This window comes from Pogoniulus pusillus, chromosome 29, assembly GCF_015220805.1.
Source record: "Pogoniulus pusillus isolate bPogPus1 chromosome 29, bPogPus1.pri, whole genome shotgun sequence".
NCBI lineage: Eukaryota > Metazoa > Chordata > Aves > Piciformes > Lybiidae > Pogoniulus > Pogoniulus pusillus.
The window spans coordinates 16,656,257-16,668,642 of record NC_087292.1 but is presented as its reverse complement, the minus strand read 5'-3'; the positions used below and the strand labels follow the sequence as shown (position 1 = coordinate 16,668,642).

Sequence of the window (12,386 nt, the reverse complement as noted above, 5' to 3'; positions counted from 1 at the left end):
CAAGTTTGGGAACAGGGTGGGGAAAGTGCTGTGAAAGCAGAGAAAGAGCAGAGTGAAGCCTTCTGACTTCACTGGGACTTCTCCAGGCACCAGAAGCTCTTTTCTTTCCCTTTCCTGATCAATTTCCTGTCCTTTCTACCACCTCTAGCTGTGGCTGCTGCTACACACGTTGGTTTTAGAGCACCACAAACAACATCTGGGTCAGGAGAACCCCCTCAGTCCCTACTGCCAGCTGCCCAAACCCCACCCTGGGGCTCATGGCTGTGATCCCATTCATCCTTCCAGCCCCTGGTCTTCTTGAGCCCCATATTATCCAGCTGCCTGCACATCCCCTCTGGCTGAACCCCCCCTCCCCTTCCCCTAAACTTCCCTGCAATGCAGACACTTCCAAAGCATTCCAGCAGCTGCAGGGAACTAGAGGTTGGCTTGGCCAGGGGCAGAAGCCACAGGCAGGACCTGCTAAACTCAGCTTTAAAAGACCCCCAAAATTCCTTCTTTCCTGATATGCTTTTTTAACCCTTTCAATCTCCAAGTGTCTTATTCCTTCAGCACTGTCTAGAAAAAAGAAAAGAAATAAGAACTAGAGAAAATCTTTTAAAAAAGCAAAGCTGGAGGTGGGGAGAGTGAGGCTGGAGGTGAGGAGGAAGTTGTTGAGCAGGAGAGTGGTGAGAGGCTGGAATGGGTTGCCCAGGGAGGTGGTTGAGGCCCCATGGCTGGAGGTGTTTGAGGCCAGGCTGGCTGAGGCTGTGTGCAGCCTGCTCTAGGGTAGGGTGTCCCTGGGCATGGCAGGGGGGTTGGCACTGGCTGCTCCTTGTGGTCCCTTCCAACCCTGACTGACTCCATGGTCTCTTTTCCCTAGCATTAGGTGATGGCATGAGAAGAAATGGCCCTGTTGGGTACCCCTGTAAATGTTAATCCCAGAGATTAAAAGTTTTTTCCATGGAGAGAGTGGTCAAGGACTGGAATGAGCTGCCCAGGGAGGTGGTGGAGTCACCCAGCCTGGCTGTGTGTAAGGGTGGTTTGGATGTGGTGCTTAGGGAGATGGTTTAAGGTGAGTCTTGTAGAGTAGGGCTCTAGGTTGGACTTGGGGATCCTGAGGGGCTTTGCTAACCTGGATGTTTCTGTGTCTGTGAAACCAGAAGGGTCTGAGTGGGAAGCTTTTGTGATGTTTCCCAACAGCAATGAGCCAGAGGTTGTGGATCAGTTGCACTCCAAGAGGAGCAGAGCATTCTGTGGCCAAAAACGTTTACAACTGTTGCTGTGGGAACCATCACAGCTCAGAAAGCCCAAGAAGAGCAACTGAAACCTCTCCCATCTGAAAGGGGGACAATAATCTTCATCTGAACTTGCAGGAGGTCCATGGCTGGTCATTGCTGCTCTTCAATTTCTTTTGTCCCATCCCTCAAGATTTTTGCTTGTCTGGGAAGAGAAATCCAGTCAGAATTCCAGAATGGTGGAGGATGCATCCAAGGGAGCTCTGGAGATCATCCAGTCCAACCCCCCTGTTAAAGCAGTGCACCCACATCAGCGTGCCCAGGAGCACAACACCCAGCTGGGGTTGGAAGCTCTCGAGAGACAGGGACTCCACAACCTCTCAGGGCAGGCTGCAACTCAAACCAAGGTTTGCAACTCATGGAGACACTTAAGGGAAAGCTGCCCAGAGGCAGTGGAAAGGAGAACTCACCTTGCTGTGAAATAAGCTACATGAGGGAGGGCAGGAGGTGGAGATTTTCATTCTCAGGGAAGTGCAGTGCTGGCAGCTGCCATGGAAGTAGCTGAGCTGCCCAGAGAGGCTGTGGAGTCTCCTTCTCTGGAGAGCTTCCAACCCCACTTGGCTGTTGTGCAGCTGGGCAAGCTGCTGTGGGTGTCCTGCTTTAGCAGAGGGGTTGGACTGGATGATCTTCCAGCCCCACCGTGCTGGGATGCTGAGCCAGACACCAGAATGACAACCCAGGTGTAAGACCAGGACCTCTCTGGTGTGTCTGAGCCCACAAAAACAGATGCTGCAGCTCTAATAAACCTTCACCATGCTGCTGCAGCTCCAATAAACCTTCACCATGCTGCTGCAGCTCCAATAAACCTTCACCATGCTGCTGCAGCTCCAATAAACCTTCACCATGCTGCTGCAGCTCCAATAAACCTTCACCATGCTGCTGCAGCTCTAATAAACCTTCACCATGCAGCTGCAGCTCTAATAAACCTTCACCATGCAGCTGCAGCTCCAATAAACCTTCACCATGCTGCTGCAGCTCTGGCAGACCTATACAATGCTGCTACAGCTCTGGCAGACCTACACCATGCAACTGCAGCTCTGGCAGACCTACACCATGCAGCTGCAGCTCTAGCAGACCTTCACCATGCTGCTACAGCTCTGGCAGACCTACACCATGCTGCTACAGCTCTGGCAGACCTACACCATGCAGCTGCAGCTCTGGCAGACCTACACCATGCAGCTGCAGCTCTGGCAGACCTTCACCATACTGCTACAGCTCTGACAGACCTTCACCATGCAGCTGCAGCTCTGGCAGACCTATACCATGCAGCTGCAGCTCTGGCAGACCTACACCATGCTGCTACAGCTCTGGCAGACCTACACCATGCAGCTGCAGCTCTGGCAGACCTTCACCACGCTGCTGCAGCCTCCATCAGGAAGCACTTTTTTATTCTTTATACTTCAAAGGCTTTGCTTTCTGTGTTCTGTTTTTAGAAGCCCCTGGTGCAGTGAGGCTGAGGACACTGGCACTGCAGCCCTGGTCACCTCAGGTGAATGGTGCAGAGGAACAAGGCACTGGAAGGATAAGCAGCATTCAGCTGGTGCTGACTCATCTTTGCTGCTGGCCATCACACATCTGCTGACTCACACTGCTCCGGGGCTTGGTCAGCTTCCAGCTCTCCTCCCTCAGAAGGTAACCCTGCCTTAAGCAGTGTCACTTAGGGAAGCTCAAATAATCTGATTTGTCTTTTTGATAAGAGTATGCAGTGATTTTTGATAGAGGATGGGTATTACTCTTTGATGTAGGGGAGATACATCTAGAGGAGCTAACAACAGGAGAGTTTCAAACCTTTATTCTCTGTCACAAACACCTCATCCCACACTTAAACACAGAATCAGTCAGGGTTGGGAGCACAAGGAGCAGCCAGTTCCAACCCCCCTGCCATGTCCAGGGACACCCTACCCTAGAGCAGGCTGCACACAGCCTCAGCCAGCCTGGCCTCAAACACTTCCAAGGATGGAGCCTCAAGCATCTCCCTGGGCAACCCATTCCAGCCTCTCACCACTCTCCTGCTCAACAACTTCCTCCTCACCTCCAGCCTGACTCTCCCCACCTCCAGCTTTGCTCCATTACCCCCAGTCCTCTCACTCCCTGACAGCCTAAACAGTCCCTCCCCAGCTTTTTTGTAGCCCACTTCAGACCCTGGAAGGCCACAAGAAGTGCAGTGAACTGTACCACAGAATCCTGTAGCATTCTGTCCTACGTGCAGCACCAGTGGCAGATATGCAGCACAAACCACTGGACACAAATCCTGGTCGAGGCTATCACTTATCATTGGGCTCTGGAGTCCTTAATGATGGGAAGAAATGCCAGTTCTGGGCCCTCACATGCTCCAGGGGAACTCAGCAGGGCTGAGAGGCTTTGAGAAACCATAGGATGAGAGACTGGTGTGGGCTGGGAGGGATCTTCCAGGAGACATCGAGTCCAGCTCCTCTGCAGTCAGCAGAGACATTTGCAACTAGGGCAGGTTGCTCAGGGCCGCAAACAACCTGACCTGCCACGGTGCCAGGGCCGGGGCAGCTCCTCCCTCTCCGGGCAGCCTGGGCTGGGGTCTCACCGCTCCTAGTGTCAAGAATTCCGGTCTTAAACGCAGTCACTTTGCTGTTTTTAGCAATCGAACTGCCACTCTTCGGCTTTTGCGGACCGAGCCTCGGCCTTCGCCCCGGGCCCAGCGGGGAGCAGCGGGAGGGCCCCTGCGGCTCAACCCCTGGGGCTCGCCAGCGGCACGGCCTCACTCTAGGCTCAGTTCCCGCTTCGCTCCAGGCCTGGCAGAGCCCAACCTCCCCCAGGCTCGCCTCCCTCCTGCCCGCAGCCGCTCGGCTCTCCCCAGCAGCTCTCAGGAGCCCCAGCCCCGCTCGGCTCCGCCACTGCGGCCCGGGCCCGGCGCAGCCTCCTCCCGCGCTGCCATGGCAACGGCGCAGCTCTCGCGAGACTTCCGCCGGCAGTGACGCGAGCAGGGGCGGGGCAGGGGCGGGGCAGGGCGCATGAGCCAGGCGCGGGGAGTCCGAACGGCGGCGGCGAGCGGCGGCGCTGGGCTCGGGGCGTGAGGTGAGCCGGGCCTGGGGGCCGCTGGGCCTGGGGGCCGCGCCGAGCTTCCGAGAGCTCAACCGGGAGCGGGGGGAGACCCCGCGAGTGCGAGCCCGGCCGCGCTGGAGCGGACAGGGGTGCCGCGAACGAGCCCCGGGGCGGGCGGGGCGGGGGTGTCGTAAGGGTGCGGGTCAGGGCGCACCGCAGCGAACGGGGAGTCCTGGGAGTGTGCGTCGAGGCCGCACCGGAGCGAGCCGAGAGGGTCCCGGGAGCCTGAACTGCGCCACGCTGGAGCAGCTGGGAGGTCCCGGGAACGAGCCCTGGGGCGGGTGTCTTAGGGTGCGGACCAGGGCGCCCCGCAGCGGACCGAGGGTCCTGGGAGTGTGGCTCTAGGCAGCACCGGAGCGAGCCTGGAGGGTCCCGGGAGGCTGAACTGCGCCACGCTGGAGCAGCTGGGACATCCGGGAGCTCGAACTGGAGCTAACGAGGGGTCCCGGCAGTGCGCCCCGGTGCGGGCAGGGAGTTCGTGGCCCGGTCGGGTCGCCACGGCCGAGCCCCGAGTGCCTGTGAGCCTCCTGCCAGGGCTGCGATGCAGCCTGCTGCTAACGTCCAGTCCCGCAATCCCAGGCCAGTCCAGGCCCTCTCGGCGTTTGCTGGCGGAAGGAGGCTTTGCTGCCATCGCTCTGCATCTCTGCGCGATGCTGCTCCCTCCCGGCAGGGCAAACAATAGGCCTGTGCTTGCCTGCAGGTGCTTCGAGAGGAGCTATGCCCAGGCTAACCCTGAATGGCATCACCGTGGACTTCCCCTTCCAGCCCTACCCCTGCCAAGTGGTCTACATGGAGAAGGTGCTGGAGTGCCTGCAGAAGGTCAGTGGAAGGGACACCTCACGTTAGATCAGGCTGTGCAGAGCCTCATCCAGCCTGGCCTTAAACACCTCCAGGGATGAGGTTTCCACCCCTTGTGAGGGTTCTGGGTGTTGGAATCGTCCTGTTCTGTGTCAGGAGCAGTGTGACCAGCAGGAGCAGAGAGGTGCTTGTGTCCCTGTGCTCAGCACTGCTGAGGCTGCACCTCAAATACTCCCTTCAGTTTTGGGCCACTCACTCCAGGAAGGACACTGAGGGGCTGGAGCAGAGAAGGGCAAGGAAGCAGGGAGATTTAAGTTGGATTTGAGGAGCAATTTCTTCCCCTGAGGTTGTCAGGGCTTGGCCCAGGCTGCCCAGGGCAGTGATGGGATCCCTGTCCCTGCAGGGGTTTCAGAGCTGTGGTGCTGAGGGCTGTAGTTTGGTGGTGCCCTGGCAGTGCTGGGGTAACTGGCTTGGACTCAATGACCTTAAAGGTCTTTTCCAGCCTAAAGCCCTCTATGAACCTGTTGTGAGGTCAAGTTTGCCAGGTAGTGATTGATTGTTTGGTTGTTTTATTGAGCTGCCCCAAAGTCCTGTTGTAGAATCTCCCAATTGTTCATTTATTCCTTTTCCAACCTTCTTCTGTTCCTCTTCCCTAAAGAAGGTAAATGGCATTTTGGAGAGCCCCACGGGGACAGGCAAGACCCTGTGCCTGCTGTGCTCCACTCTGGCGTGGAGAGAGCACTTCAAAGACACCATCTCAGCCAGGAAGATCGCTCAGCGGCTGGGCGGGGAGGAGCTGTTCCCCGGCAGACCTCTGTCCTCCTGGGGCACTGCTGCCACTGATGCTGACACCTCAAGTAAGCACCGAGGGGGTTCTGCTCAGCAGGAGCTAAATGGGAACGTTTCACAGAGTGGTTTGGGTGGGAAGGGACCCTCCAGGCTTGTACAGTCCAACCTCCCTCCAGGGACATCTCCAGCCAGAGCAAGTTGCTCGCAGCCACAACCAAGCTGAGTTGCAGTGGTGCCAGGGCAGCTCCCACCTCTCTGCCCAGGCTCTCTCCACCCTCAGTGTCAAGCATTTCTCTCTTCTCTCTGCTCTGAATCTCTCTCTTTTAGCTCAAACCATCCCCCCCTTGTCCTGTTCCAACAGGCCCTGCTCAAAAGTCTGTCCTCAGCTTTCTGATGGATCCTTTTGAGCACTGCAAGGCCACCAGAAGGTCTACCTGGAGCCTTCTCTTCTCCAGGCTGACCAAGCCCAACTCTCTCAGCCTGGCCTCACAGCAGCATTGCTGTGGCCTCCTCTGGCCCTGCTCCAGGAGGTCCCTGTGTGTGCTGAGGACTCCAGAGCTGCCCCAGCACTGCAGGGAAGGTCTCAGCAGAGCAGAGGGGTAGAATCCTCTCCTTCACTTAATACCCATCTCATATCCAGCCTTTACTCTAAGTATGGCCCTGGGAACATGCCAGACCCATAGCTGGGCAGCAAAAGTTTCACACCTTTTCACAGCTATAGTAAAGTTCCTCTGCACACTTCTGTCTTGTCTTAGAGCATTGAACTCATTTAGCTCCTTGGGCCTGTGAATAATCAGGTGACAAAATGTTTTCTGTCCCCACAAGGCAAATGGTTTCCATAGCATCATTTGGAGAAGGAGGGCAATGATATCTCCAGTTCTTTCCATGCTAATTATGCTTTCCTGCTCTTTCCCCCCCCCCCCTCCCTTTCCTTTCCTTGGCAGCTTATTACACTGATGTTCCCAAGATAATTTATGCCTCCAGAACTCACTCGCAGCTTACACAGGTCATTAATGAGTTGAAGAACACAGTCTACAGGTAAATATGATTGAGGAGGTGGTTTCTGTTCAGGGGAAGGGTGGAGAGGTCAGTCTGGTGTGGTTATTGGTTGAGTTTGTGCATCAATAACTCCCAGTGCAGAGCAGTTCCCTCCATGTGCCCATACTGAACCTGGCTTTCTTTGGGGGGAGATTTCTTCACACTTCACACAATTTTATCCCCTTTAATCATGGAAATTATTGAATGGTTTGGGCTGGAAGGGACCTGCAGAGGGCACCCAGTGCCACCCCCTGCACTCAGCAGGGACATCATCCTCCCCTACAGCAGCTTGCTCACAGCCTGCTCCAGCCTCACCTGGAACAGCTCCAGCCATGGGGCCTCAGCTCCCTCCCTGGGCAACCTGCTGCAGTGCTCCAGCAGCCTCCTGCTGCACAACTTCTTCCTCACCTCCACTCTCAAGCTGCTCTGCTCTCATTCCAAACCACTGCCCTCAGCCTGTCCCTGCAGGCCTTTGCCAGCAGTCCCTCTGCAGCCTGCTTGTAGCCCCTGCAGGTCCTGGCAGGCTGCTCTGAGCTCTGCCTGCAGCCTTCTCTCCTGCAGGCTGCACACCCCCAGCTCCCTCAGCCTGGCCTCATAGCAGCCCCCTGAGCATTTTGCAAGCAAGGTCTGAGCAGAGGGGCAGGATCCTTTCTCCAGCTCTGCCCACACTGCTTTGAATTCAGCCCAGGCTGCCCTTGACCTTCTGGGCTGTAAGCTGCCAGTGTTGGCTCATGCTCAGCTTCTCATCCAGCAGCAATTGTGTCCTTTCTTGCCATATTTTTGACATCAGTTTTGTGCATTCTGTTTGAACAGGCCAAAAATCTGTGTTTTGGGTTCCAGAGAACAACTTTGCATCAATCCAGAAGTAAAGAGGCAGCAGAGCAACCACATGCAGGTGAGAAGAGAGGCTGGAAGGCAGCAGAGGGAGGAGATGGAGGTGTTTTGTTTTGCTCTGGACTGTGTCATTCTTACATCTTAATTCTTAACTGTAAGATTGAGCTCCTGGAGGCTGTAGGGGAAAAGTGGAGATCTAAATGTGCTTGGAGGAGCTTCTAAGGTTTAGTCCTGCAAGTGGAAAATGTGATTCTGAGTCTGTGCTTCCATTCAGAGAAGGATCCCAGCACAGTGAGGGTTGGAAGGGACCTCTGGAGATCATTTATTTTAAGCCCCCTGCTTTAAAGGAGGTCTTTCTGTAGAGCAGGAGGCTTAATAGTTTAAGGTTTGCTTTTTGGTTTGCCATTTCCAGAGCAACAATCATTTCAGACAGCTCTTTCAGGGGTTGAATTACCTGATTCATTTTTCCAAGTGATAGCAGAGAATCTGGAGCAGCTCTGCTGTGAGGCCAGGCTGAGGGAGCTGGGGGTGTGCAGCCTGCAGGAGAGAAGGCTCCAGGCAGACCTCAGAGCAGCCTGCCAGGACCTGAAGGAGCTACAAACAGGCTGCAGAGGGACTGCTCCCAAAGGCCTACAGGGACAGGCTGAGGGCAGTGGTTTGGAATGAGAGCAGAGCAGCTTGAGAGTGGAGGTGAGGAACAAGTTGTGCAGCAGGAGGCTGCTGGAGCACTGCAGCAGGTTGCCCAGGGAGGGAGCTGAGGCCTCCTGGCTGGAGCAGGCTGTGAACAAGCTGCTGTAGGGGAGGATGTCCCTGGGCATGGCAGGGGGGTGGCACTGGGTGACCTCTGCAGGTCCCTTCCAACCCAGCCAATTCTATCCTCACTGTTCTGAGAAGCATTAGTGGCAAAATACAAACTGACTCAGGGCAACAAACCCGGGGAGGGGCCTGGAGCACAGCCCTGTGAGGAGAGGCTGAGGGAGCTGGGGGTGTGCAGCCTGCAGCAGAGGAGGCTCAGGGCAGAGCTCATTGCTGCCTGCAGCTGCCTGCAGGGAGGCTGTGGCCAGGTGGGGTTGGGCTCTGCTGCCAGGCAGCCAGGGACAGAAGAAGGGGACACAGCCTGAAGCTGTGCCAGGGCAGGTTCAGGCTGGCTGTTGTTAGGTAGTTGTTGCCAGAGAGAGTGATTGGCATTGGAATGGGCTGCCCAGGGAGGTGGTGGAGTGGCCGTGGCTGGAGGTGTTGCAGCCAAGCCTGGCTGGGGCACTTAGTGCCATGGTCTGGTTGGTTGGGCAGGGCTGGGTGCTAGGTTGGGCTGGCTGAGCTTGGAGCTCTCTTCCAACCTGCTTCATTCTATGACTTCCTCTGAGCACCTGAGTCTGTGCTGCATAAAAGAGAGTTGAACCTTCCAGGTGGGCAGGGGGGCCCAGGGTTTTAAATATGACAGAGTGAATTAGCATTTACTCATTAACTGCTGCCACCCAGCACTAATTGCTCCTCACTCCTCAGTGCACCTTCCAGTGCTTGGCAGCTGTGCTGCTCTTGGCTGAAATCCTCTCTCTGTTCCAGATCTACCTGTGCAGGAGCAAAGTGATGAGTCGTGCCTGTCACTTCTACAACAACGTGGAAGGTGAGTTGGGCTGGCAAAGTCCAGCCCTGCTTTTTGGAGGTCAATTTACTAGGTAGAGAAGTTGGGAAGAGCTGCTTGAACCTGAAGTTGGGCTCAAGGAGTTGGGATTGTTCAGCATGGAGGGGAGAAAACTCCAGAAGGACCTCAGAGCAGCTTTCTAGTGCTTGAAAGAGGCTGCAGGAGAGCTGGAGGTGAACTTGTTGCAAAGGCATGGGATGGTAGGACAAGGGATGGTGGTTTCAGATTAGAAGAAGCTGGATTTAGATTAGGCACTGGGAGGAAATTCCTCCCCATGAGGATGGGGAGACACTGGAACAGGTTACTCAGGGGGGCTGTGGATGTCCCCTCCCTGGTGATGTGCAAGGCCAGGCTGGATGAGGCCTTGAGCTAAGTGGTCTGGAGGGAGCTGTCCTTGCCCATGGCAGGGAGTTGAGGCTGGATGAGCTTTAAGGACACTTCCAACCCACTCTCTGAATCTGCCTGGGTTTGTGTTGTGCTCAGTCTTAACACCTTTCAAGACTAGGCTGTCCAGAAGTGCCTGAGAGCAGTGATCAGAGTGACCACAAAGCTGTGTGTGGCTGCAATGTCCTCTTCTTTCCTTAGAGAAGAGCACAGATAAAGAACTCATGAACTCCATCATGGACATTGAAGACTTGGTTAAAAATGGAAGCAAGCACAGGTGAGTGACCTCACCCTGGCATCCTCCTTGTGAAAATGGTGCAAAGTGTTGCTCTGCTCACTGCTGTTCACGTTCTGGTGTGGACTTGAGAGGCATAAAAGCAGCAGAACAATGGTGAGAACCTGGTGGAGGGGCTGGAGGAGCTGCTGAGAGGCTAAAGATGCTTCTAGAGGCTAAAGATGCTGCAGAGGGACTGGAGGTGCTGCCCCTAGAGGCTAAAGATGCTGCCGAGGGAGCCCGGCAGAGGGGCTGGAGGTGCTGCCCCTAGAGGCTAAAGATGCTGCCGAGGGAGCCCGGCAGAGGGGCTGCCAAGGGTGCTCCCAACAAAGCCACTGTGCCCTGAAGCCTCTCCTCCTGTTACTGCAGTTTTCATCTCACAGCAGCTTTGTTTCAGTCCTTCCTTGTGTGAAGACTGAATCAAGTCAGAGTCAGGCCCACCAATGTTGTAGTTCTTGCTTGAGCAGAGCCTGCAACTCAGACAGTGAAGGGAGGGTTGTTGAGGTAAACCAGCCTGGAGTAGCCATCCCTTCTGGCCGGGAGGGCTGCGATGGTAGCACAGCAGAGACCTGATGCAGAGGGTCCAGAGGAGGCCACAGAAATGCTCAGGGGGACAGAGAACCTCTGCTGTAGGGCAAAGGCTGAGGGTGTGCAGCCTGCAGGAGAGAAGGCTGCAGGCAGACCTCAGAGCAGCCTGCCAGGACCTGCAGGGGCTACAAGAAGGCTGCAGAGGGACTGCTGGCAAAGGGCTGCAGGGACAGGCTGAGGGCAGTGGTTTGGAATGAGAGCAGAGCAGCTTGAGAGTGGAGGGGAGGAACAAGTTGTGCAGCAGGAGGCTGCTGGAGCACTGCAGCAGGTTGCCCAGGGAGGGAGCTGAGGCCTCCTGGCTGGAGCTGTTGCAGGTGAGGCTGGAGCAGGCTGTGAGCAAGCTGCTGTAGGGGAGGATGTTCCTGCTGAGTGCAGGGGTTGAGCTGGATGACCTCTGGAGGTTCCTTCCAGCCCAAACCACTCTGATTCAGTGAAGACAGGTTACCATCTGCTCAAAACATGTTTGCTTCAACTGGAGTTGCTTAGAAGCCCTTTAGACTATCAACCCCAGCAGGGAGTTGTTGAAAGCACTCCAAGTCCCTCTGCAGGTGCTACCTTTTAGCTTCTGCCCCTTCTCTTTCCACAGAGCCTGTCCATATTACCTCTCTCGCAACCTGAAGCAGCAGGCAGATGTTGTTTTCATGCCTTACAACTATTTGCTGGACTCAAAGGTAAGATCTTGACTTTCACACGCAGTTGTTGATCTGTTTTATCTCCTGGGAAGGCATTTTGAGGGTGTTCAAAGCTGATCAAGCCCCACTTGAAATTTAGAACCAGAGAAGATTCCACTTTATGTTTGTTTGGGTTTCTTTTCCCCCCCTCTGCATTCCTTACAGCAGTTAACAAATTGTTTGTTCTTTGCTGGTTTTTAATAGAGTGCTAAAATGCTTTGGGTTGGAAGGGAGCTCCAAAGCTCAGCCAGTGCAACCCCCTGCAGTCAGCAGGGATGTTCTCCCCTGGAGCAGCTTGCTCACAGCCTGCTGGAAGCTGACCTCAGCTTTGCAGGGTGTGATGCTGTTCTTTGGTGATATTCAGCTCCTGCCTACAAACCTCCCCTCACAACCTGCACTGGTTTTGCATGCAGCCTGAGGCAGGTTTGTCTCTGCACCCAGCTGCATGGTTTCTAGAACAAGGAAGTAAGGGAGGTTCTCCTTCCCCTCTGCTCTGCCCCTGGGGAGACCTCATCTTGAGCACTGCCTTCAGTTTGGGGCTCCCCAGTTGAAAAGGGGCAGGGATCTGCTGGAGGGGGTCCAAGGGAGGGCTGTGAGGATGAGGAGGGAGTGGAGCACTGCCTGGTGAGGAGAGGCAGAGGGCCCTGGGGCTGCTTAGTCTGCAGAAGAGAAGACTGAGAGGGGATTTAGTCAATGTTTACCAGTACCTGAGGGCTGGGGGTCAGGAGGGGGGGGCAGGCTCTGCTCACTGCTGCCTGGGATAGGACAAGCAGCAATGGATGGAAGCTGCAGCACAGGAGGTTCTAGCTCAGCACAAGGGGGAACTTCTTGACTGTAAAGGTCCCAGAGCCCTGGCACAGGCTGCCCAGAGAGGTTGTGGAGTCTTCTTCTCTGGAGCCTTCTGAGGCTTGTCTGGATGTGTTGCTGTGTGCCCTGAGCTAGATTGTGTGGTCCTGCTGTGGCAGGGAGGTTGGACTGGATGAGCTCTTTAGGTTCCTTCCAACCCTGACATCCTGTGA

General features: G+C 55.5%; 1 protein-coding gene across 6 annotated transcripts in view; it reads left to right on the top strand.

Annotated features, from left to right (window-relative positions):
• The first annotated feature begins 5,053 nt into the window (after window positions 1-5,053).
• RTEL1 (regulator of telomere elongation helicase 1) overlaps window positions 5,054-12,386 on the top strand; it is a 65,784-nt gene continuing 58,451 nt past the window's right edge. For all 6 annotated transcript variants that reach the window (XM_064167653.1, XM_064167656.1, XM_064167655.1 and 3 more), the window contains exons 1-7: window positions 5,054-5,168; window positions 5,806-6,004; window positions 6,881-6,974; window positions 7,788-7,869; window positions 9,372-9,432; window positions 10,036-10,111; window positions 11,283-11,367. In XM_064167653.1, the coding sequence (XP_064023723.1) occupies window positions 5,067-5,168; window positions 5,806-6,004; window positions 6,881-6,974; window positions 7,788-7,869; window positions 9,372-9,432; window positions 10,036-10,111; window positions 11,283-11,367 (699 nt within the window). In that variant the 5' untranslated portion in view covers window positions 5,054-5,066. The remainder of the gene's footprint in view (window positions 5,169-5,805; window positions 6,005-6,880; window positions 6,975-7,787; window positions 7,870-9,371; window positions 9,433-10,035; window positions 10,112-11,282; window positions 11,368-12,386) is intronic.